The sequence below is a fragment of the Carlito syrichta genome, unplaced genomic scaffold (assembly GCF_000164805.1).
Source record: "Carlito syrichta isolate Samal-C Ts95f unplaced genomic scaffold, Tarsius_syrichta-2.0.1 Scaffold246956, whole genome shotgun sequence".
Lineage (NCBI taxonomy): Eukaryota > Metazoa > Chordata > Mammalia > Primates > Tarsiidae > Carlito > Carlito syrichta.
The window spans coordinates 114,818-142,480 of NW_007191052.1; the positions used below are offsets into that span (position 1 = coordinate 114,818).

Genomic DNA, 27,663 nt, shown 5'->3' on the forward strand with positions numbered 1-27,663 from the left:
ATATTGTCTTAAAATTTGACTACCCACACTTCAGACATTTTGCATGCTGAAGCCCACATCTCTGTCAGTCACATATCCTTCTGTTTCCCAGCTGGTGTGTGCTCACAGGGAATGCAAACTAAATTTCTTGTTGCCTTGAGCAATATATAATTAGAAAGAAAAATCTGCTGCCACAAGGAAAAAATATCCTGTATAATGCATTCCAAGGCCAAATATAGCAGATTGCTGGTGTTCTACTGTTCCACTTCTAGGGGAGTGCACAGTGATAATAACAGGTAACTTTAAAGAGTGTCATTTTGAATATTTTAAATGTCATCTGTGTTCAGACGAGACTTCATTACCATTTATTACCTTCATGTCTATTTCAGTGCCATGTATTTGTTGAGCTACTGTTTTGATGATTCCGATGACAATATCCTGCAGTCCTTCTCTCTCTGAGTAGTAGTGCAGAATGAGTCCTTTGCCCTTTTCTGCATCAGTGCACCTAAAGGAAGGTGCACGCATACCTGGGTAGATAGTAGCGAGGTGGTCATGCAGCGCATCAAGGTTCTGCAATAAAGAAGAAAGAGTGATGAAAAAACAATGCTTCCACAAAGACAATGACACTGGGAAAGCAAGGCATGAAAACAAGGCTCAAATCTGAATTTCCTGTGTAGGTCAGCAGAATAGCACACATGGCACATCCTTCACCCACTTCGCTGAGATATCTGTAAGGCAAGTAGCACAGAGAAAATGAAGCTAAGGTAGTATAAAATTTTAGAAATTAAATACCTATTTTAGATTATTTTAATCTTTCTTTGTGTTCTTTAGTTGTCTGAATCAAGGGAGAGTTTCATGGTTAACCTCTGAAATAACTACTTTTTGGAATTGAAGTCTTGGAAAGTAATACAGTGGTCAATGGATATTTTCTGTTCTTTTAACCTTGTCATTAATTTAGAAGATGCCAAATTTTCCAGAGTCCTATATAACTAATATTCAAAACTAATAAGTACAAAGATTATCAGAAGAAGGCTTGCAAACTATACTTTTTTTTTTACTTGGTCCAACATGATGTTTCATATCACACTTAACTTCATAATGTGGTGGGGGTGAGTGTGTGTGCATGTGTGTGTGATGCATATATACAGTAGAATACACACATAGCATAGCATAGGAGTTAAGAGGAATGACTTGACTCAAGTAGACATTTTAAATCGTGAAATTAAGTCATTTCACAGTAATGAAGTCAATTCAACCAACTTTTCTAAGACTTGATTTTTTCTGACAAAATGAAGATAACTGAAGAAACATATATAAAGCACATAGCACACCCCAGGTATAGTAGACAAAAGATTCTCATGTCTTAATCCATCAAAGATTCCTATGCCCGAATCCCTCAAAGATTTCCATGTCTTAATCTCTGTTACTGTGCTATATAACACGGAAAAAGGGATTATGCAGATGAGATTACAGTTATTGGCCCTGAGTGGGGAAAATTGTCTTGGATTATCGAGGAGAGCCCAATCACACAAGTAACCGAATACTTAAAAGCTGAGAATCTTTGTCAGATACATTAAAAGAATGAGGTGCAGTGATATGAAGGCTAAAGAGATGGGAGCCTGAGAAGGACTCAGCACCCTGTTGCTGGTTCTGAGATGATGAAGGAGACCGTTTAAAGACTGGACAGAGGTCTCAAGGACCTTAGGGCAGCTCCCAGCTGACAGTCAACTAGGGAACTAGTCCTCAGCCTTAGAACCACATAGACCCCTATTCTGTCAATAGCTTAGTGAAGAAGGAAACAATCATCCCAGAGAGCCAACATAAAGAGCATGACCTTGTTAGCGCCTTAATTATGTTCAATAAGACTTGCAATCAACTTCTAACTTACAAAATTATAAAGTAATAACTTTGTATTGCATTGTTTTAGGCACCTACATTTGTGGTCAACTGTTATGGTACCAATAAAGAACTAATACACCAAGCAAGTAGTAATTTGGCCATAAGAGTGATTTTTTTTTTAAGAGAAGAAAAACCAAACAGTTTCAAAATGCCATGGGCATAAAGGAATGTACCCAAAAAGAAGGTACTGGAGAGATATCACAATTAAACTATGGCTCTGGTCCCAAATGTCTCAAAAAGCTCAATTTAGAAAAAACAGAAATATCCAGTACGATGTTAGGAAGAAACCGGAGCGAGCATGAGACGAATCCATGAGTGCCTAGATTTGAGCAATAATTCACCAGGGCACCTATGGCACTGTTGTTTAATTTTCTGTACCATCTATTCATCTACTCAATCATTCATTCAACTCTATAAAGTTATTGCATGTGCATTATGTATCATGCACTGTATTATACAGACTGGGGAGGTAGGGTGGAGGTTTGGATATAGATATGTATGTTGGATTATGCAGCTTGTGGTTAATATCACACATGGATATATAAAGTGGCTTTTAATGAGCAAATGAAGGAGCTAACAACTTAGACTAAAATAATGGAGCAAAAAGGCGACAGTGAAGATGAGATCTGAGCTAGGTCATGAAGTTTGACGTTCAAATACAGATAAATATTTCAATTATCTCCTCAACTGGGCTAATCTGGTGTTTTTGTGAACTGCCTACATTTATAGTGATTTCTGTTTTCTTCCTGTCGAAATCAAGTCAGGCTAGTTGTTAGCATAAACATCAATTCATCCTGGCTGCCTCTAGAGGTTGCTATTGCCCTGGAAAAGTAATTCAATATGGCAGGCAGTAAGTATTGAACAGCTTGTATAACCTACAAGTACATGAATCCTAAAACTATTTTACTTGGTTGAATAGTATGAAAAGTTCTTTCAGACAAGTTATTCTCATGGGAACTCTTCCCTGAGAAGAGAAGATCTGATGATTGCTTTTGAAAATTCTCCTAGACCTCTTACACTTCTGCTGATGTGAAAAGTCTTGTGGGAAAATATATGGTGAGACAAAATAATAATCAGAAGAGTTTTATTTTCATCTGCATTCCCCCACAGTCAAAACTGAGTTTGTGGCTACAATAAGGAAGTTTTTTCTAATATAGTCAAGCCAAGGTACTGCATTGTGGCTTACTAGACAATAACTTAAAAGAGGTATTTCAATATTTTTTTCAATGCAAAATGTTCAAACATTTCATGAGTCAATATGCCTATATTATCATTTGCATGCTCACCTAGTTTCATCTTGTATCATACTGGATTATTAGGTCATTTCTACATGCAGCCAAGCAGTTGGCAAGAGGCGATAACATTTCACACAACTAATGCTAGCTGTTAGGAGCATCACTGATGCTAAGGCAGATCAGAGACAGGACATGATGGCCCCAACCTGGTAGTCCATGATCATTAAAGGTAAACACTGCACCCTCAGTATGGGTGGAGCCATTTTAATTTAATTAAAAATATAGATAATATTAAAGTATTAATATTGACAATAAAATATTGTTTACGTTTATCACTTAAAGGCTAGTGGGATACCAAAAAATACTAAGCAAGAATGTTTATCTTTTAAAGTTTGCTTTGTGGTAACCAACTCTTTAGAGATTTACTGTTTTATTGAGCTTACTATTAATTAATTGGACAAGCAAAGTGCTTTCCTGGATCATAAAAGACTGAACACCACTTAATGTAATATTGATTTTGATTAGATAGCATCTAACATAAAAAGCACTCTTGAGATTTCTTCAGTTACAGCTTTCCTTACTTGGTTTTACTTTTTCAAAATTAAAGAGATTACAACAGCCTGCCTATTGTCATAAATTAAATTAATGATTAAAAATTAAGTTATTCTCATTTGATTACATTTATATTGCTAACAAATGTGTCATCTTCATATGTAGACTAGATTGTTTGCAGCAGGCTCAAAAGGCCAGAAAACGATTCTTAAAATATTCAAGAGAAAGCTTTTTCCATATTTGATAATACCATCTAAACAAAGTTGATTATTCATCTACATAGCTGTAACAATGTGTTCTGGAGAACAACAGTTTCATATCAAAACTGATTTTCTGTTTAATTTCTAAATATACCCATGGAAGCAGGTCTAGAAAGAAAAGAGCTGCATGGTCAACTGCCAAGAACTATATCCATATCTGTGAAAGCAAAAGAGACATGGGAAAACCTAAACCCATACATTACAGCATAAGGAGTTTCCCAGGAACAATGAAGCAAACTTCAAATATGCTTTCATTCATCCTTCTTAGCTTTATAAAATTAAGCAAGCAGGAAAGGGTTAGAGGGTAGGTACATTCACCTATTTTATCTTGAGACACCAAAATGTTAGTTAGTCCGAGGTTTTAATTTCATTTCTCAGTCTTCTGGTTCGTTTTATAGTTTTTTTCACAAGCAAAATGAACACACTTTGTCTACTCAGGAATTCTTCTCCCTGTAAATCCAGTGCATCTTGTCAGTCAGCATGGATCATTTACAGAAAAAAAATCAGTTCTGATACTCTGAGATACTGCACTGGGGGTCCAGATAGCATACTCCACAGATTTAGAAGACAATTTATCATTCTTTTGAGGGATACTTTAAAGTTCTATATTTTTTTAAAAACCTTGGAATGTTTCAAAATAAATGCAAATTTTCTGTTTATAATATGCGTGATAAAATAAGCTCATACATAACTGCAGAGGCAAAGTCCTCAGAAGTCAACTACCTGACTTTCCTGCCTCCAGGACATCTAATTAAAAATTTCTAAATTATCCACAGAAACAAGGAAGACTTTGCTTAAAAATTTTGAACAAAAGAGATTTTTTCAGCCTTCAAGAATCCTTGTCCTAGTGAATGAAAAGGGAGTTTTCTATGTTAAGAACACTACCAAAGTTTAGATATGAAAGAATTCTTTAAAATCAGTTACTGCAAATCTCTTTTATTTTAATGAAGGAGGATGAGACACAGCATTTCCTTTCTTTTTATTCCTCACACTTCTGAAAAATAGGACCGACACCAATACTCTTTAAAGAAAACCATGTAATTTGAAAAACATTTTTGTTAAGTTTTCTAACAAATAAGTCATTTTGAAATGTGAAGATGAAAAATTTAAACAAACAAGTCCTAAAAAAGTGAAAAAACCAAACCCTACAGAAAGAGAAACAGCAAAATAAACAGCATACAGAGTAACAAGTTAATACTATACTGACAATTTCCCTACCTTTCTCCTTGGAGCTGCTCCTTGAGAAAGAATTAATCTTCCAATGAAAAAGATACAGATAACCTTTTTACAAAGAAATAATGGTAAGCCCTATTTAAAACTAAATTGTACCAGAGTCACTAAAATTATTTAAATGTGAATGTGCTTAAAACTACATATATTTATCTTTATTATCCTCTCAAGAGATATTTTAATCAAAGAAAAACAGTCAAATAAATAAATCTGGAAAATATTTCCCTTATTCTACTGTTTTTAAATTCATGTTTTAAAAAGATTCATTCTATATAATACTGCATTTAACAATTAATCAATATTTTGTGAAATTGTGAAAATATATGCCAGTTATTCAAAGAGAAAAGTCTTAAAATTATAAAAGTAATCTTATCTTTCTTCACAAGTTTTTATTTTATTTATTTTATTTTATTTTTTTAGAGACAGTATCTTATTCTGTTACTCAAACTGGAGTGCAGTGACTCAATTACAGCTCATTGCAGCCTCAAACTCCTGGGCTCAAGCAATCCTCCTGCCTCAGTCCCCCAAGTAGCTGGGACTACAGGCATGAGCCACCATGCCTGGCTCACAAATTTTTAAAAATTAAAACTAAATTCCCATTTGTAAAGTTTAAAACTGCAGATTAGAGAAATTGGCATGTGGGATGTCGAGTTCCTTATGAAATTCAAAAGTTAAAAATAAAGTACATGGTGCATTTTTTTTCTAAGAAATATAAATAATTTAGGGAAGTATCAGAATTTTACAGCTGTTCAGGAAAACCCTCATATTTCCCAAAATAACTCTTTGCACAAACATTTAAGAATTAGATCAGTCATCAATCCTGGTGGGCTAGCCAATTCACAGTGTTGTATTTTATAAGTCAAAACTAGGAGCAAACATGAATTGAAGAAAATTCCTTTGCAGGCCGAACAGAGGTGCTAGTTGAAAAAGTCAGATATATATGAATTGAGTGAATGAGTAAAATTGCCACCAAATCAAGATTAGTTGAAGGAGCCAGTGTCTCCTGCAAAAAATGAAATGATGTCTGTTTAATTTTTCAGCTGAGGTTACATGCATATTTAAATAGGCCTATGATTTAACTTCTAACTAGTCTTTAAAATTGCTCATTTCTTTTTCTATGGTTTAAATACTCACTAACTTCTAAAATTTGCTCATTTCTTTTTTAAAGTTAATTTTTATTTCAATAGCTTTAGGGGTTACAGATTGTTTTGGTTACATGAATGTATTGCATAGTGGTGAAGAAATCTGGGCTTTAAGTGTACTACTAACCCTCACTTGTGCATATTTGTATCCAGGGTAATTTTCCACCCTCACATCCTTCCTATCCTCCACCTTCTGAATCTCCAATGTCCATTATACCATTCTATATGCCTTTGCCATGGTCAAAATCAAAAAAGTCTCATTTCTTTATGTGTTTTAATAAATCATGTTTTCAATTATTAAGGCAACCAAAGCATAAATTCCAAAGATTATTACCTTCATCATTAGCCCACACATGGTTGGCTTCGCTGTATATTTAATGTTTAGAGGAGAACAATGTTTCTAAAAAGTTTCCTCTAAAAATATTTCTGATATTTTATTAATTTCTCCCTTTAGGGATCTTAGCTATTTTTTGTTAAAGTCTTCAAGTAGCTTAAAATAAATATAATGTAAACTTTTAAAAATTGACTCTGGAAACATAAGAGGAATTGCTTGAGTAGGGTCATTAATTTAATATTGGTAGCAAAGCCTTCTGTGGGAGAAGTCATTTTAGTGTCCATTGTAACTAATCAAAGGAAATGATAAAATCCACATAAGAAAACAAATATTTTTCTGGAGCTAAACTATGGACATTATACAATATGTCCTTGAATATAAAATTTCTATTAAAAAGAAGTATTATGCTGATATAACAGTCTGGGCCAAATAAAAATACACAAACTTCATAATTAACTAATTCTATTATTCAAAGTCTATTCATCAATTGCCTATTATATGCTATGTCTAGTACTCAGTAAAAATTAAAACTTATTTAAGAAAAGTAAAGTGTGTGTTTGTGTGTGTGTGTGTGTGTGTGTGTGTGTGTATGTATTAGAAAGTCATTCTCAGCTGAGAGGCTGCAGAGAGACAACTCTCAAGGAACTCTTCCTTGGTCTGATGAGTGAATCAGAGTTGCTCAGCTAAAACTTAATTAAATCATCTCCCACGTTATAATTTCTGTAGCTATCATAGTGTTCCCTGAGTGCTTCAAATGTAAACATTAGAGCAAACATTTAAAAAATATCAACAGACACAAGCTATGTACTTTGTAAATTAAACAATAAGCAGTAATTTAACATGGTCACCTGAAAAGTCTAGTGTGTGTCTCTTCTTTTATGCTTCAATCTATGATTTATTTCTAAATAAAGCAACAGAGTCTCATTCAAAGTAGATTAGCCTTATTAAAATAATTCATCTTGAGCCATTGGTGTGTTTGATTCTTATCGGTGTACTTTCTTTCTACCACCCAGCACACACATCTTTTTTAAAGATGTGGGGTTCAACTGAGATTAGGTATCAATTGGTCATCATACAGGTAAAGTTTGAATCTCCCTTTGGTGCCTACTTCACCTGGTTTGAGATCAGGTACCCTTATTGATGTTATATCCTCCCCCACACCTCCCTCCTCTGGCAGTTTCCGGCTACTGAAAATCCCTTTCTTATAGTATTATGGTAAATATTCAGAGTCCATCTTATTTTAAATGTTGAGTAACTTCACACGACTAGTGGCTATCCTACTGGGATAAGGCAGCTCTGGTACACAGAGAAACACACTGAAATGTTGGTTAAATGTCTATTTTTGCACAAACAGTAAATAGTTATTTTTTAAAAATATATTTACTTATTTGCAAACACACAGATTGTATTTTTGGAGACACAATCATTAAGAGATTATACATGGTCTCTAACCTCCTGAAGTTTACATTCCAGCCCAACAAAAAGGAATGATGACACGGTGGAAAAACTACTGTGGCTGGGGAAATAGAGTGTGCTATGAAGTGTGAAGAAGGGTAGTTACCCTCACTAGGATAAGGTAGAGCTTGCAGAGGGCAGTAGTCTTCCCAAAAGACATAAATTAGCCTGCAGGATGAATAGGATTTATCTAGGTAGAATAGTAACAATGTTTCAGGCTAAGAGAAGAGCATGTGCAAAAGCCCATGGACTAGAGGGAACAAGATAAATAAAGGGTTCTTAGTAAGTATGGTTGAACTGGGAGAGACAAAGAAGAGGGATGGATAAGGGATTAAAGTAGTTTCAATTGTTTTGAATATTTCCACTGTTTTAACCACTTCCAATGAGCAATAAAAAAGGTTGCTCGAAAGTTTAAGCAACAAAATAATATGATGGGATATTTGCATTTCAGAAAAATCACTAGAGTTATAGAATGGAGAAAGGTTGGAGTAGTCATGAAGAGAGGCAGGAAAACCATCTAGTTTCTAGATAATGCTAGACTCTTCCAAACAAGGTTCAAGGAAATGGAGAAAAGTGGCAGAACTTTTAAAATTCAGCATTTAGGAAACAGAACTTAAATATTTGGTGATTGATTAAATCCAGAGGGTGAAGGAGAAAGAAAAGTCTTTAAAATCTCTTTAAAATGAGTCCCACCCAACCACAAAGAATTTTTTTGTTAATTTTATATGTAACAAAATATTAATTTTTATATAAGTATCTTAAAAAACAATGCAGAAGTTGGGCTCGGTGGCTGAGCCTGTAATCCTGCGCCTTTGGGAGGTTGAGGTGAGTGGATTGCCTGAGCCCATGGGTTCGAGACCCGCCTGGGCAGGCGAGACCTCATCTCTACAATAAATCAAAAAATTAGCCGGGCGTGGTAGTGCGTGCCTGTAATTCCAGCTACTTGGAAGGCTGAGGCGGAAGGATCGCCGGAACCCAGCAGGTTGAGGCTGTGGTGGCCAGGAGCAGCCACTGCACTCTAGTGTGGGCGACCAAGTGAGACTCTGACTCAAAAAAAAACAAAAAACAATGCAGGAAAATCAATTGCTTTGTTTTATAGACACACAGGAAAAAAAGCGCATTTAATTTCTATGTCATTAACATAATCATAGCATAAATATCTACTTCTTTAAAAAGTAGTATTTTAACATATCCAATGTACTATTAAGATAAACAATTTCAAAACCAGGAAAAAAAACTGGATCAAAATGTGCAATATTAAAGAAAACGTGACAGTATTCTGACTTTCTAGTTTCCTCATTGTTCACACTCATATCAAAAGAAAACTAAAACAAAACTGTATGTAATTCAAAATTACATTACCTAAATTTTATGTAGCCCAATATATCCAAAATATTATTATTTCAACATGCAATCAATGTAAAATTGTTAGTGACTCATTTTATATTCTTTTTGTACAGTCTTTGAAGTCTGGTGTGTATTTTATACTTACAGTACATTTCATTTTATTATATTTATTTACTTTTACTTTTTTTATTTTAGAGATGGGGGTCTCACTCTGTCAGCCAGGCTGGCATGATCACAGCTCACTGTAGCTTTGAACTCCTGGGCTCAAGTGATCTTCCCATGTCAGCCTCCCAAGGACCTGGGACCACAGGGGCCTGCCACTATCCAGCTCACACATCTCATTTTAACTGATGAATAGCTTTATGTGACTAGTTGCTATTCTATAAGTGTAAGGGCGCTTTGGAACAGAGAAACACACCTAAATGTCAGTTTGCTCTCTTACCGCACTAAACAAGCTTAGCAGATGGTCACAAGACATAGAGGCAAAAATTTATTAAAAAAAAATTAATAAGACCATTTGAGTCTTTGTATTGTGATGTAAATATCAATGAAAGTTAGAATTCAGACAGAGCAACTGAAAGCTGAAACTCTGCTGATAAGGCAACATGATAAACAAAAGGACTAAAAAATGAAATATATATCTGAAAACTCTAGATTGTCAAATATTTTTAAGTATCAAACTCCAATCCATTTAAAATAATCCCTTAAAATACCACGTGTTCAATTTTAATGTAAATATCTCCTAGCAACTACTTCATTTGAAAGTGGTAACTTTTTTTTTGACACCAGTAGTTTAGTAAATCCATGGCAAGAGATTGCAAACCAGTTTCCATCTTGACTTAATGCTGTTTTAAGTTTATAAGAAAAATGTCACTATGTAAACAACAGACATTTTGATTAAACACTAAAGTTCTTATTTTGGCTGTTAAATCAATAATGCAGCTGGGCTGAAAGTGGTTTACATTCCCTCAAAACTGGGCTTCAGTTCAGCTAGTATTGCACTGACATCATTTTCCAGCAAGACCTGGCGGCTTTCAGAAGCCAGTTTAGAAACATCCTTTGCAAACAACCACATCATTTTCAATGTTAGCACATTTCAAGATGAGGGTCTTACAAATGCCAGTGCTTAAAATAGCACAGTGAATCCAGAAATAGTCTCTTGTCTATTGTGTAATTTACTAGAGAAAACTTAAAGGTAATTTTAAAAAGAGTATAAGACAAAGGTCTTTGGTGACATTATTTATCTTTTTCATCTGAAACTGACTTTGGAAGGTTTCCCATTTTCCTTTCCATAGTACATTAATTAATATGTATCTCACAGCAATAGTTCTCAAAATGTGTTTTGGTGGCAGAACACCTGAAAGACCTGGTGCTTTTTCCTAAACAATGAATTTCAGGTAAAACTTCATAAACACTCATATATTATTTGGTTGTAATCTACAAACTTGAAATATTTTACAAATAGAAAATAAGACCATAGTATATATCCAAAACGTATGCACTAGCAATTTAGCCATTACAAAAAAATAAAACACATGTTAATAGATTACAATAGATCATGTGGAGACCACTAATTTACAACTTGCATATTCAATGTCAGTAGTCAGAAATTAAAACAAAAAATGAAGCTAAAATGTATTCAAGATCACCCAATAACTATGACTTGATGTGATTTAGAAAATGCTCGCTATTATTCTGTTTCAGTAGCAAAACAATCTTGTCCACATGGTTGAATAAAGGTATCCTAGAGCCTATATTTCAAAACCATGAACACTATGACATTTAACTATAGGACTTCAAATTGCTTACCTGCAGAAATTCTCTGACATTAGATCCCAGAACACGCAAGATTGTATCATAACCAGATTCTTGGCAAAATACGAAAAACATCTTCCCAAACATTTGGAGGATTTCTCCAGCATTGAGATCTATTTTATAGGTTGAGGGAAAACAAAGTATATAATAGATAAAATATTGTTAGTAGGAAGAATAAAGATTGTATATTTTTAAATATTTTAAATGTCCTCAATTTTTGTGTATAGAGAATATGGATCACATAAAAAATTGTGACCAGGGCAATATAATGAACTCTGAGAAGACATGATTAAGATGTTAAGAGTATAAGTTTGTACGTATAAGGAAATCAACCAGTTTTTCAGCTTCCATCACAAGTTACAGCTTGAGCATACTTAATCCAGAAATCTGAAATCTAAAATGCTCCAACATCTGAAATTTTTTGAGTGCTGACAAAACACCACAAGTGGAAAATTCTACACTTGACTTCATGTGACAGATCACAGTCAGTGCTTTGTTTCATGAACAAAATTATTTAAAATATTGTATAAAATTACCTTCAGCCTGTGTTATATATATAAGGTGTATATAAAACAAAAGTGAATTCCTGTTTAGACTTGAGTCCCAAGATACCTTATTACATGTATGCAAATATTCCAAAATCCAAAATAATCTAAAAGCAGAATCATTTCTGTTCCTAAGCATTTTAGATAAGGGATTCTCAATCTGTACTTCATTTTCAGCTTTTTAAAGCATATATTTAAAGTATTATTTTTTCTAAAATCATAAAATTTTAAAATTATCAAGAATGCACATGACAATATTTTGACATGAAATATTCTTTTTAAATATAAATATGTGTATGTAATAACTTGATTGCATATAGCATGTACCCTGGTATCCTTTTAACATACAATCATTAATATTTCCTAAAGTTTAAATTTTATGCATTTTTCTGTATCAATTTTAATCTTATTCAACATATGGATAAAATCATTTAAACGATCCCTTTTTATTGAAAATGTAGACTTTCTAACTTATTTTGATAATATAAGTAACTTTTACAAGAAAACACAAACATAAATCTTAATGTAAAGAGTTATAATAATCTATTAAGGAACAAATCCCAGTGTTTGAAAATATTTTTAAAAGGTTTTGATAATGTAAAATCGTTCTTCAAAAAGTTGTCTTAATTCTCCATCAGATAAAAAATGTGTGTGATTTTCCCTTTAACTCTACTTTTGACTATTCTGATTTTTCATTGTATAAAATCACCAGATTTACATGAAAAAAGTTGTTTCATATTTGTCTCAATTGTGATTACTGATAAGGCTAAATATTTTTCTTTTTACTGTTAACCACACCATTTTTTAAAAATTGTTTTCTGTCATAGATAGTGTTCGCTTTTCTAGTTACATTTGATTATTACTAAAAAGTTTCATTCTATCCTATTCAATCTACAGCCTAGGTATAAGTTAAACATTACAGGAATAACAGATATTCCTTTGAGAACAACTTTTTCTCCATGAAAGTTTTATACTTTGTCATCTTCAGCAAGATCTTTTTCTGTGGCAGATCTGAGTTTCCTGTTTCTTTTACCAATAGCTAATACAACCTGGAATTGCAAAAGAGATTTGAGGATAATATATATTATACTTTGGTAATTGCTGTATTGTTGACACTTTAACTGAAGCTGTTACATTATATATTAATAATTTACTTTCCTTCCCTAGTATATGGCTTTCTGTGGGAAGGAACACAGAGCATATTTTCTCCTTTCCATTTTTCTGAAGTAAAAGGCAGAACAGGACTCAGCATAGGCTGAGGCAAATATTATATATGAATGTCCTCCTTACCACGGTTGTACGTTGTACAACATGCATAGCCATACGTTGTAATTTTGAACCATGCATTTTGGGGTATCTATGTGTAACTTTGCCAAAGAAGGAACATGGCATTCAACTTACTGAGAACTTTGCTTGCAGCAGCAACCAAATCATAAGTTTTGGAATCATCATATATTATTCTGACAAGAAACTGTCCTTCTTCATCTAACTGTGCCTCTTTTCTACAAAACAAAAACAAGGGAGAGACAAGAGAAAAAAACTGAAATAAAATAATAGCCATTACAGTCTTAAGAGTTATATAACAATGGATTTCTATCAGAAATAGAATTTGTTTTGGCAAATGTGTTTAAATCAGTATCATCTACCTAAAAGTCTAGTGAGCAAGCAGAAATTAGGTCACACCCCCTTCTTTAAATTAAAATGATATATTTAAGTATATTTTTGTAAAACTAACATTTATATAGTACTCTAATGCTTAACACGATATCTAACATCAGATGCAATTAATGACATAACTTTTGGTTTAAAAAATATTCAGCTGGTATAAGTTGAATCTCTAGATGTGCCAGGTGTTGCTCCAGGTACTAGGAGCCCAATCTTTCGTAAAACAGACAAACATCTCTGACTTCTTGGAACACACATATTCTAGAAGGAGACAGACAAGGCAAGGCATACAATTAATAAGTAACATATAATGGTAAGTACTTTGGAGAAAACAAAGCAGAGTATGGGGGTGGGGAGCTCAAGTACAACAGTCAGGAAGGCCTTTGGAGAAGCTGTCATTGAGTAGAGTCTGAAGGAGTTCAGTGAGTAAGCCATGGGCAATTTTGGTAAGTGTGTTCTGGGCAGAAGTGAGAACAAGTGCAAAGGGTTAGGTGGGAGCATGGCTGGGGTGTTGAGAACAGCAGAGGCCAGTGTGGCTGGAACAGAGGAGAGAGAAAAGTAGCTGGAAGGGAATGGGTTGAAGAAGTAACTAGAGATTGCGTGCTTGAGCTTTGTTGGACATTGAGATAGCAGGCATCTACTTGAAAAAGGTGAAGGGTTTGGGCTAGGTTTTGAGCAGTGATATGAACTGATCTAGGTTAAGGGGCTTAGACCGGATGCTGCATTGAGAATGGACCAAAGGGATGTAGGACAGAGGAGGGAGACCAGTTAGGAGGCTGCAGCCAGTATTCAGGTGAGAAATGTTGGTGACTTGATTCAGGGAAGAAGCAGGGAAGGGCTGGAAAGTCGCGCAAATCCAGGTATGTTCTGCAAGTCAATTCAACATAATTTGCTGATGGATTAGATGTAGAGAAAGAAGACGACGACTCAAGGATGATACTGAGGTTTTTGGTCCAAGTAACCGAAAGTATGTTGTCGCCGGTAGATGACTTAAGAAAGACTGTTAGTGACGGATTGGGGCAGACAAGATCAAGAGTTATGGTTTAAACATATGAAGTTTGAGATGCCAAGTAGACTGATAAAGTCGTCAATTATATCTTAGCTTATTAAACACAGTTGCTCAAAATATACACTGTACTAGTGAAAGGAAATTATAGTTATCATTTTTAACAGTGGCCATAATTATATATTTAATAATTATATATTTATTTTGATAAGACTTGGATTACTTTTCTCAAAGAAGTGCCCAAAGAGAGGGGGACTCCACTGTTCGAAACACTGCCAGCTGTAGAAGCCAGCCAAGTCTCAAACAGCATCCAATGTTGAATTCATAAAAGTCTGTGGGGCTGGGATGTCAACCTGTGACTCTGAATCCAGTCCATCTAAATCCCTATATGTTGCCAGGAGAAACAAGTGAAACTAACCACTATCCTTAGGTAAACTTTCAACAAAGTGGCTTGAAACCTCCTTAAAACTGTCAAAGCAGACCATGCCACTTTCTCCCCTGAGAGGCTGGGCTATCATAGCTGCCACTCATGGCTATACCTGTGCCTACTCAAGGGGAAAATTCCAATAGTGGTATGTCACATCACCATCTCAGGATAGAGATAGTCTTGAAAACACCCTCTATTTTTCTGAGCATAACATTTATTTGTTTGCAGGTATTCATAACATTGCATGTAAAAACAAACAAAAAAAAGCATGATTTTGGTAAGCACAGCTATCTGAATTTCAGAGCCCAGAATTTACTAACTGAACTGAGCAAATCATATAAGCATTACACCCTCTCTTTTTAGTCAAGCATGGTGGCTCATGTCTGTAATCCCAGTGCTTTGAAAGGCCAACGGGGAGGATTGAAACCAGGAATTCAAGACTAGCACTGGTAACATAGCAGGATCCTATGAGCCCAGGAGTTCAAGACAACAGTGATCTGTAATGACATCACTGCATTCTGGCCTGGGTGACAGAGTGAGACCTTTTCTAAAATGAGAATGACAATATAATTCACCTTCCAAAATCGTAAAGAGACAAAATATACAAAAATATGTTCTAAGTAGTTAAAGCATTATACATATTCTTAATGAAGGTAGTACTCCTAGGTTTGACAACAATCAGAGCACTATATACAAAACATGTAATTATTGTCCCTATTTTCAAACATACATAGCTACTAAGCAAAAAGAACACAGCTCTTCAAAGACTTCAAGTCTTTTGAATACCAAAAGTCAGTGAGATATTCAAAATCATGGAAACAATATGCAAACACTATCTTATTCTTTAACAAATATTATTATATATTTTATGCATTCTAATTTCTAATTATAAAAAGAATATAAAGTATAGGAAAAACTAAAAATAAAAAAAGATTCTCCATTATCCTGAGATAATCATGTTAATATATAGTCACATTGTGCATGCTTGAATATACTTATATATATATCCTTACATATGACATACTGCTTTAAAACATTATTGTTTTAACATTGACTTAATATTCGATGGATATCTTTTCATATCAATAATATCAACTTAATATTTGATGGATATCTTTTCATATCAATAATTATACTTTTACAACCATGACCGAATAAAACTGCATCGTATACATACGAAAGTTTTGGTCTATTGTTAGATTGCTTTCATTTTTTTCACAAATATTAAAAATATTATGATAAATATCTTTGTAGTTAATTATATTTCTGTGTACAAATAGAATAAAGTCCTAGGAATGGAACCGCTAGTGTGAAGTATATGGATATCCTAATTTTTGTCATTTTTGACATCAACAATTTATTATGAAACAAGATCTGTCTACAGATTGGAATTTTGAAGTCTCTGATAAGACATTCTAATAAAACAATAATTTAAATTATATATAAAATACAATATAAATTAACTCATGTTTTCACTCTGTCATTTTCCTTTCGTCCAACTAGAATAAACCAAATCACATAGATTTCTGTAATAAATTAAATTTTTCTGAAACACTCACCAATCTATATCAACACTTAAATGAGTGAAGTACAAGCAGAATACTGTCCCACTGCATAAAATAGAGGAACTGCCATTTCCCCAGGAATCCCCTAACCATGAGTCAATGCACTACCTCTTTCCTTTTCTCTTTTTATTAAAATAAGTTCTCTTATCTTTTTAAGCTTTATTTCCTAAAATGACCAGCCTCAACATGCTCCCTGGGGGCTGAAATAGAAATTAAACAGTAGAACACGAAAGGAGACATTATCTTCCCTTAAAAATTTCATTCTGAATTTCACTGAATTATTCAATGTATTTAGGACTCTTTATTTACACTTTATATTAAAAATCTTTAAGAATACAGGAGGGTCTTCTTTTTTCTCTTTTTTTTCTGGAGGAAGAATTTTCTCACAAATACGTGGCTGTCTTATTATTTTCCAGGCACTTTTCTAAACACTTTTAATATATCAACGAACAAAAAGCTTACATTTTAGTTGGCAGAAAGAATAAGCAATAAACATAATGTATGGTCAAATTATATTATAAAATGATCAATACTATAAGAAAAAGTAGATTAGGATAAAGAAATGAGAGTAGGAATGGAAAAGGAAGGGACAAACACACACACACACTGTGATCATGTATACTGTGCTCATGGTAGGTTTCATGGGGATGGGGACATCTGAGCAAAAACGTGAGGAAGAAAAATGTGTCCCTACCACCTTACACCTAACCATTTTGAGATCGCTTCTCTTCTTCCCGTACACCATTCTTCATCTTCCCTTTTCAGAGGAAAAGCTCATTGGAGATTCACAGATCCCCTTAGTGTGAAGTGGTTCAATATACTAAACTGAGAAGGAGAATTTCCAGGCAAAAAGAAAAATAATCAAGAAAATTTATTCCAAGCAATGTAGTCATTGAAACTAGTAGCAATTTTAAGTCAATGAAGTCTTCTCTGTTGTCTCTCATTTCTCAGCACTACTTTTCCTCTAACTTTTTGTCAAACTTATATTTGATTAGACTTCATGCTGTGAAATACTTTAGCCTCCAATGTGTAGAGGTGTTATAATAACCACCTCCTTGCACTCTGCCAAATATAGCTGCCACTATTCTTTGAGGAACGCTTCCCTCCCCACATTACTCACTTCTTTCTCTCTTTAGTTTTGGAGCTGTTTCATCACTGGCTACCTGAAATCACAGAGGATGACTAGCAAATAAAAGAAAAGTAAGGAAGTAGGCCAATATTTAAATTATGTAAGCTACTTACATAACTCAAGTAGTATTAACTCATAATGCTCCATACCCTACATTGTTATCCCATAATTTTTAAGCTTTCTCCTTAAAGCCAAAGAATAATTATATGAGGAGTTATCCCCCCAAAAAATGGAATTATCTTTTGGAAGGCAGGCCCCTTGTAGTTAAGTCTTCCTCCTCTAGATAAGTGTTCTAAGAACCCATGGGCACCAGAGCAGCAGCTAGCGTTGTTGTACATCATAGTTTGCAGAAGAAACACCCCAAGTTGTGGCAAAGAGGTGACTGGTTCTTCTACCCTAATAACTCACCTGCCCACATCACACAACTGTTCAGCAGTTTTATTTATGTATTTATTTTTAATTTTTAAAAATGTTTTACCAAAAATGACAAGACCTCTGTGCCCAACCATCCCTATTGACTGGATCTTGCCCTGAGTGACTCTTTCATGTTTCCCTGGATAAAAAAAAGTCCTCAGAGGGAAACATTTTGCTGAGGTGAAATAAACAAAGAAATAAAAAATGGCAGAAGCACGAAAAGGCATAAAAATTGAGAAGTTCAAAAACTGTTTTAAGCAGTGAAAAAAAGCATCTTGATAGGTGTATTGCACCAAATGAAGAGTAATATGAAGGTGACTGAAGTTTAAACATGTAAGAATAATTACATAATTTTTAATAAATAAATTCTGGGTTTTTTGGTTCCCCCCCTCCCTGTATGTGTGTGTCTGTGCATGCGCGCGTGTATTCACATGTGACTGTATAATGTTTCTAACAATGTAAGGTTTATTTTCAGGATATATAAAGTAAATTTTTCAAATTTAGCCAAGCGCACTAACCATATTTTCTAGACTCACTCATTCTTTTGGAATTATTTTTTGAAAATCAATTTTGTTTAAATGGCTGCATTACATAAAGTAATTATGTAATTTATCTATTTTTTAAATTATACTTAGCTTACATGTGAGGAGAACCACAGGTTTCTCTGAGAACCATACTTTAAAATCTAAAATGAGACTTTGGACATACTTTTATTTTCTTCAATGATTTTTAGATTACAAAATATACCATATGAGGCCATAGGCAAACTGGATTAAACTGTGATCAAGAGTGCTCATCTATCAAATAAAACCAATGGGGTGGCTATTATCACGCATCCTAGTTTGTATTACATTCTGCTGCTGTTGCTTATTATTATTATTATTATTAAAATCCCTACTTAACCCCAGATGGTCATAGTCTTTCACTCTTTTTAAACAGTATGGTTTGCAGTACTTCCTGTAACCTTTACCTACATATTCAATGACCATGCTTGGGTTAAGCATTAAATTTTTCTACTATACTCACTGAAGCAGATAGTAATAAATATTTCGAGAGATTGGATAAGGTTAAAAAGGCACTTTCTATGGCTAATAAGTAAGCTAGATGAAAAGAATCTCACTTGGTTTGAACTATTGTCATAGTCTTTCCTTACACAGTATGCAAAATAAACAACTAAGCTAATCCTATATGCAGTTTGGGCAAATTCACCTCTTGCTGTTTCATTTCCTCATCTGTAAAACAGAGTTACATCAGTACTTACCTCCAGTCACTATGTCAATTAGCAGACTTAATCTAAGTAAAGAGTTTAGAACAGGACTTCTCACACATTTAATGCCTAATATTTCTAACTGGCAAGAGTGATAGTACTTGAAGAAGATGAAGAAAAAGAAGAAAAAGGGAAAAGAGAAAATGATAATAGAAAGAGAAGGGAGAGATGACAACAAAATTTAAAATTTTTCATTCAGTATCAAGCAATTAAATTAAATGTGTACTTATTTTGTTGATTAGCTGATATAATTCACAAATTCAAATAGCCAAACAAGCTCTATCTCCCTAAAAGCTTTAAAAATAAAGATACAATTTTCACCTGAGAACAAAATGATAACTAATCATATTCCATGTATTTGTGTCATAATAACTATTTAAAAGTTGAGTATGTATAAATATTTTCCCAATAGCAATTAATTTCCAACTTACACTTAGATATTTATATTTATTGACATTTAAATAGATCCTTTATTTATACAAATTACCTTTCCACAAAAGGTAGTAGGTATTTTTATCATGATAGTGTTTTGTGGACAAGGATTTTTACTTTTCTTTCATGTGTTTAAATAAATGTGTGCATGTTTTAAAATGAGTGAATGAGTTAAATATATTTATCCACAAGTTTCCAAACACTCTACTAAGAAACAAGCAATTAAATATTACTGACAAAAGTGTATAGTCTGTTTTCCAAATTAAGAATATTTTGTATTTTTTTAACTTGGTTTAAATTTGTTTAAAATTTTCAGGTGATATTATTCATAACTCCACACATAAGGAAATATTCTTTAATTGTAACATGTGAATATACAAAAACTGAATTCAGACACTGAGCATTCCTTCTACTGTACACTTGTCAAGTTTGTAAAGTATACCACAAGAACTGCTAGTTTTCAGGTAAGTTTTCCATGGAGGAATTAAAATGAGTGTTTTGAAATGAGAGAGCCTGAATACAGGCATCTTGAAAATGGAGTCAGAAAATAAGGTCTTCTCTCAGGCAGAAAAGTTCAACAAACATCAAACTATCAGCCTGACTAATGAGAGCTCCAAGCAGGTACTGATTGTATAAAGTATAAACAACATTATCAGAGTACGTGCTGTATTAAAAAACAATATGCAGATGTCATCTTGATAACAAATCCTAGGATGGTCCATTGTAGTGGGCTGGAAGGGTATTATCAATGTGGCATTGTGTCTGACCATTATTAAAAGTAAAATCTCCCCTATAAAGTGCAGATAATAACTATATCACAGCTAAAAAACAAAAAGTTTATAACACTTTTTTCTAAGTGACTGTGAAGCATGAATTCAGAATAGCCTTTGAATTTTCAATATTCCAATCAAATAATTCTCAGTAAGTCTGAACTCCCAAAGGAAAGACTAGTTTGTGGGAGCTCCCAAGGGGCAGACAGCCCTTCAAATCCAGCAACAGCTTGTTATGTGGACTTATCTTTCAGTTGGTAAAGGTCATTTATTTTAAGATAATGTGTTCACTCATCCAAGTACTGTAAACTGTAACAGTAAATGCTGTCATAAGAGATGCCCATACTTTAGCTTTTAGGCAAAGCTGCACCAGTCTTGATATGTAATTGCATTTTTTTCTTTCTGACTATGGCCAGCCTGGCACAGGAGACCCTTACAAGTAATTTCTCCAATTCTAAAAACAAATCTGCAAACATTTCCAGTGAGTCATTTTCAGTAGCTTTATCAAACAAATGAATTGACATAGACACTGGTGTGTACATTTCACTGTTCACTCTACCTGGGGAACACATCAAGTCACAGCTCTTCTCAAAATAACTAAGTAGTTTCAAATTTCAGAGGCTCTGATTTTCTTTACCACTTATGCTTGTTGGTGATAAGCCCACTTTAAAATTATTGTAGCCAAAAGCACATGTGCAAGTGCTTGAACATTCCAAGAAAACAAAACCAGGCAGTACTAATACACATATACACAATACAGTGGCCATATCCTTGCTAAATTGGTTGTCTTTGGACAAGACAATAAAGGTCCTTCTCTTTGGAGAAAACATAATATTATAATTACAAGTCTATCTATGTGCAAATCCCTGTTCTAATGATTAATAACTGAGTGGTTTGAGGTAGGCTTTTTAAAGTCTTTAAACCTCCACTCTCTCATTCGCAAAATGAGGACAATAAACAAGTCTATATTCTGTGAAGGTTGTGAAGATTAAGTGAGATAATGAGTACAAAGCATTTAGGACTGTGACTGCACAACCATAGGATAGGTTTTAATATATATGGCATGTCACATTTAGAATAGCATGACATGATGAGTTTCCTCACCTGGTTTTCAAAATTAATTTCAATATTACATTTATCTACAGTCTATGAAACTGACTTTAAACAGCACCACACATCTGCCCTTTAGAAACTTGCTAAAAGATTCAATCACATCCTGAATAAAATCAAGTATCTGTCTTTTGATATATGGAATTGGCAATCCAACACTAGAGTTTTTAATCTCTCTAATATATCCACACATAACATGACATAACATGAGATAACATAAATGAACTGACTCTTCCAAAAGGAAATGCTATAATTAATCACTATTATTTACATTCTTCACAGACATAAGGAAAGTTTATTTTGTATTGCAATGTGACTATAAACAATTACAATGAATAATTTCAGTTAACAATACTATAAAATATACCTACAACTTGCTAAGATCTTAGATGTTCGCACCACTAAAAAGGAGTAAATGTTCTCACCACTAAAAAAGAGTAACTATGTAAGGTGATGAGTATGTCAATTTACTTGATTATGGTGATGATTTTACAATGTATATGTACTTCAAAGCATCAAGTTGTAGCATCTTACATATAAAAAATTTTAATTTGTCTATTACATCTCTATAAAGCTGGAAAAAATGTCTATTTCAGTAGAGCTTATATGTTATTACAAAGTGGTAAAATATGTCATTATTCTGACAAATGCTGGTTGCAGGAAAAAAATCTGTGATAAACACATATGTGCTCTTTTTTTGGAAATTAATTGTAAAAAGTAAATAATTTATAATATAAATATTCATAGCCGGGCTCGGTGGCTCAGCCTATAATCCTGCGCTTTGGGAGGCTGAGGTGAGTGGATTGCCTGAGCCCGTGGCTTTGAGACCTGCCTGGGCAACTTGGCGAGACCTCATCTCTACAATAAATAAAAAAATCAGCCGGGCATGGTAGCACGTGCCTGTAATTCCGGCTACTCGGAAGGCTGAGGCAGAAGGATCACCGGAGCCCAGCAGGTCGAGGCCGCGGTGGCCGGGAGTGGTCACTGCACTCCAGTCTGGGCGACAGAGTGAGACTCCAACTCAAAAATATATATATATATATATTCATTAGCTTATAGAGAGTCTGGTAGAGTGTTGGATATATAAATATATATATATACACACACATATATATGTATATATATATGGAAGGAAGAGTGGAGAGGGCACTCTAGACATAGTTATGAAGGGCAAACATTAATTAAATAGGGCAATATATAATTACAAACTGTTGCAGGCACAGTACTAGAAAGGAAAAGTATAGTTCTGGATATGAGAAAAGGTGCCTTTGAGAAGTAACATTTGTCTTGACATCTCAGAGCTGAAAGATATTTATTCTTACAGGAGGGGGTGGGAAGAGTGAAAAAAGGAGGACCTCCCAAGTACAAGTGTTTCCCTGACACATTTGAAAAGCTCAGTATGGTTGGGGCTGGAGGGCTGAGGTTATGTAGGATGACTGGTCTGAAAGATCTCCATGTTTGGGTGATTTGAAGACAGACCACAGAGAATTTCAAGAAAGTAACAGTTTAATATTTCATGATTCAACAATGAATGGCAAATAGATCTGAATATTCAATAGATCCAAAGTCACAGTAACAAAGAGGCACAATAAATGATTCACAATGGCCACCTTTTATCTTCAATAAAAACTTCTTTAAATGCCCCATATTTTGATATAGTTTAATCTAAAAAATGCTCTTAGATACAAACAACAAAAATGCAATTTTTCTCACCATCTCCCTCTTTTTTTTTTTTTTTTTTGAGTTGGAGTCTCACTCTGTCGCCCAGACTGGAGTGCAGTGGCCGCTCCCGGCCACCGCAGCCTCGCCTACTAGGCTCCGGGGATCCTACCGCCTCAGTCTTCCAAGTAGCTGGAACTACAGGCACGCGCTACCACGCCTGGCTAATTTTTTTTTTTTTATTTATTGTGGAGATGAAGTCTCCCCAAGTTGCTCAGGTGGGTCTTGAACCCGTGGGCTCAGGCAATTCACTCACCTCAGCCTCCCAAAGCGAGATTACAGGCTGAGCCACCGTGCCCGGCTCATCTCCCTCTTTAATGGACAAGGAGGCAAGGTAGTGAACGAAAAAACTGCCATTACTTATGTCTTCTGAGTTGCTACCTTTAAAGAAGCATTAAATCTGGCACCAAAAGGGCAGAGTTGGAGTTTCTGCCTCTTTGCTCTCTTCATAGAATTCCCTATGACTGTCATTTAACCTCTTAAAAATTTAGCCTTCTTATTACAAAAAAAAATTGTGCTAGAAAGATTTTTTTCTGTTTCTAACGGGTGTGGTAGCAGTCAACTGAAATTACAGAGAGGAAAGGACTTGAAAGGACCCAGAAATTTGATGCAGTGATTAGTTTAGTCAAGGCTGACGAAAGGATAACAGAGATGGCTAAATCAAGTATTTAGGTGTTTTCTAATCTGTATAAATCCTCACTTTATGTATTTTCTAAATTGATCATTGAGTTTTCTCATTAGTTAGAAGCTATGTCTTCTTAAAAGAACCATCTGAAAACTGAAAGTCACCGAAATAAGCTTTGAAATAGATTCAGAGGTCTCTTGCTTTTTCACATTTGTCATGGTTTAGATCAGAGGTCAGAAAACTACAGCCCATGAATCTAATCTAGCTCACTTTGGGTAGTTTGTTTTGTCTGGTTTAAGGACTAAGAATGATTTTTGTATTTTTAAATGGTTAATTTTTTTTTTTGAGTTGGAGTCTCGCTCTGTCGCCCAGACTGGAGTGCAGTGGCCGCTCCCGGCCACCGCAGCCTCGACCTGCAGGGCTCCGGCGATCCTTCCGCCTCAGCCTTCGGAGTAGCCGCAATTACAGGCGTGCGCTACCACGCCCGGCTGATTTTTTATTTATTGTAGAGATGAGGTCTCGCCAAGTTGCCCAGGCAGGTCTCGAATGGTTAATTTTAAATGGTTATTTTTAAATGGTTAATGTAGATAACTCTACTTTGCCTTTGCCTTAGTCTGCAACACCTAAAAAAAGTACTATCTAGTCCTTTAAGAGAAAGTTTGCTGGACCTTGGTCTAGACTAGGCAAGTCCAACCTGCAGGTCCGTGGGAAACATGTGGCCCAGGACAGCTAGTAATGAAGCCACATAAAATTATTTAACATCATGTGTTATTTTTACTATTTATTTTCTTTGTGACCCAATGCATAGTTCTATTTTTGAAGTTCACAATCACGCCTTCTTCATGACATCACTTTTTGGCAGCACATACATTTTTGAGCAGCTGTTTTCAGTTAGGAAGCACACGAAGAGCAAAATTTGAGCAACCATTTCTGATGAGCACCTTGAGAACTCACTAAGAACTGCAACCATTTCCATCAAACCAGACATTGATACATTGGTTTTACAAAAACAAGGTCAAATTTCCCACTAGTTTTGTATTGTTCTCATTTTCCTAAACTTTACAATAAAAATGTAAAAAAGAAGTCCTATCGTGCATATACACCAACTATAATATATAATTTATGTGCAGTCCAAGGCAATTCCTCTTTACTCGATGTGGCCCAGGGAAGCCAAAAGGTTGGATACCTAGATAATTTTTTCTTTCTTTAAAAAAAAAAAAAGAGAAATTTAAAGCTCTTGTGAAATGGTTATATTGTGGTAAGAGTGTAAGTGGATACAGAGTTTACAATGAAGCATTTTTGGCTCTTATCCACTTAGAATTTTCTGTCTGGAATCTGTTACTTAGGATTTTATTTGTCATTAAATGTTTGGCATCCTCTCTCATCTTTTTTCTCAGGAAGGATGGATAGCCATTTCCTAGTAAACCAAAAAAGTGTTATGCAAAATTTTATAAACATCAATTTAGATAGTTTCTCACAGAACAAAAAGGAAGATAGAGGAGTTTGGTACTTACTGAGACAAAAAAAGTTTGTTTTTGTTTTTTCCCTCCTATATTCAATTGCTAAGAAAAAAAAAGTTAAAACTGAAAGCATTTTGGACTAAGGACAGCAGTAATCCTCCCCTGAACTGAGGGCGGAGTTGAGAGGAGAAATCAGAATTGCCCAAGGAGCATTTTTCAATTATACTCCTCCAATTTGTCCTCCCCAGTCTCCAGGTGTAAGATGTTTTTCCATGGCAAGTAAATGCTTTTCCAGGGAGCATTCAGCAATTATTCAGGGGTACTGGGTTGGAAACCAAGGAGCAGCTTTAATCCCCTCAATGCAGGAAGCTAAAGTCTTTCTCTAACCCAGATACTAAACCACACCCAAGACAAGTTGGGATCCACCAAAAAGATGTGTAGACAAAAAAGAATCAAAGTTAACACCTAGATTACCAATACTACTTTGAGTAACAGTTTTTCTCATGCAGAGGCATAATCCTTGGGGTAATTTTACCTAAGATTTAAAAAAAAAAGAAATCATGTTTTTCTGGTAAAAATGATTTGTTTCATTTTTACCAGAAAAAAATATGTTTGGAATAATTGAAATTATTATCACTTAGACTAAAAGTATTGTTTGAAGCTACTTAATGGTAAATTGGCAAGTTAATAAATTATTTTTAAAAGTTGATTGGAAGAATATTCTCAGTGTAATTTGGCAGAGTTACGTTTTCATCCATGGAATTTTTACATATTTGGACTTTTTCTGGGAAACTATGACCAATATAAACAAATCTCTTGATAACTTAACATTCTAAAATTTCTGATAGATTTCTCTATAAAGTATTTTTTATCCCAGTATTTAGCAATAACCTAAATTAGTAATGACAAGTACAGTCTAAATCTCATCAAAATATATTACTGCCTAATCATAATAGCCATCTTTTAGTATGCTCTCAAAATTCTAAACATATTTATTGTTGTTGCACATCCATCAGGAAATTTGGGAATTTCTGTCTTAAAGATGAGTAAGCATCATTTGGAAGTTATTCATGCTGCTTTCATAAATTTACTAAGAAAGTAGTTTAAAAATAATACTATATATAAGTTACACTGTTTAAAGTCTTTTTCTTGATGTCTGCTTTCTCTATAACCACCTAACAAAATAAAACTTATGGAGGCAGTAAAAAGGTAAACAGAAAATTCAAATCCCAGAATAACCTTTACTGCCTGCATTCTCACTGGATTCAACAACATAATTGTCAAATCTAGAATTCTCTTCATAATGTGTAGATGTGCCCTGTGGATATACATAGATGAATTATGGAACATGAAAGAAATGCTTAATAATACAGATCCAGGGGAAATTAAGGTTGCATTCTAATGCTTTAAATATAATCTTGGTCATGTCCATGGAAATAGGTAGTCATAAGAATGCACAGTCATGTACATGCACAATAAAGTCTATTAGCACTGAGCACTAATAATCGTAATTTACTTAGGGAAAAACAGCATTGAAGCATCACCTATTTGAGATAACAAAGTGAAATCAGAATTATGGGAAATCAGAGTAAACAATAACTGTGTTCCCATTTGCTCACTCAAGCCTTCTCTCTACCTCTATTAGAATGTAATAATTGTTGCTCTAATATGAAAATCCATATACATAATCGTTGGTGTGGCTAGCTGGTGGTGGTCAGCTGTACAAAATAAGTTAAATGCAAATTTTAACAGAGTAAAAGAGAGAAACAAAGGGATAACTGTTAGATTGAAATGCCCAACCTGCCTACAGAAATGCTGACCTGTCAGTCATTGCAACAGGTTTAAACTCTCAGGCGGGTGTGGTATTTCCGTTCAGAACCTGAGTATTGGGCTCAGGGCTCTAGACTGAAACTAGAACGCCTCCCAGAACTGCCAAGCTTCGCCACAGCAGAAAACGAAAAAAGGTATTTGGGGGAAATGAAAGAGAGAGCATACCAATTTCACTTTATTTCAGAAGGAACCAATGCGTCTGATTCCAGAACCCGTGTCCTGTGTGTTTCAGCATACCTGAAAGGTTTAACTAACGACGCGTCTGCAAGGTGAGCGAATCCCGGAGGCGTCAAGGTTTGGCGTCTGTTTCCCAGGCCTCTGGGCGCCCGGACCGGGCCAGGCCCGCGAGTCCCTCGGGCCCCTCCGCGTGGGAGCCGAGCGGCCGGCGGAGCCTGGGAGCCTGGCGGCGCGTTCCCACGCCCAGGCGGGGTCGCAAGGCCGCGGGGACCTC

At 34.7% G+C, this 27,663-nt stretch overlaps 1 protein-coding gene across 4 annotated transcripts in view; it reads right to left on the reverse strand.

Annotated features, from left to right (window-relative positions):
* The window catches only part of GUCY1B3 (guanylate cyclase 1 soluble subunit beta), a 45,680-nt gene that overhangs the window by 16,990 nt on the left and 1,027 nt on the right, over positions 1-27,663 (reverse strand). For all 4 annotated transcript variants that reach the window (XM_021709516.1, XM_021709515.1, XM_008051947.2 and 1 more), the window contains 3 exons: positions 13,195-13,295; positions 11,243-11,361; positions 352-549 (listed from right to left, as the gene is read on the reverse strand). In XM_021709516.1, coding sequence (XP_021565191.1) covers positions 352-549; positions 11,243-11,335 — 291 coding nt within the window. In that variant the 5' untranslated portion in view covers positions 11,336-11,361; positions 13,195-13,295. The remainder of the gene's footprint in view (positions 1-351; positions 550-11,242; positions 11,362-13,194; positions 13,296-27,663) is intronic.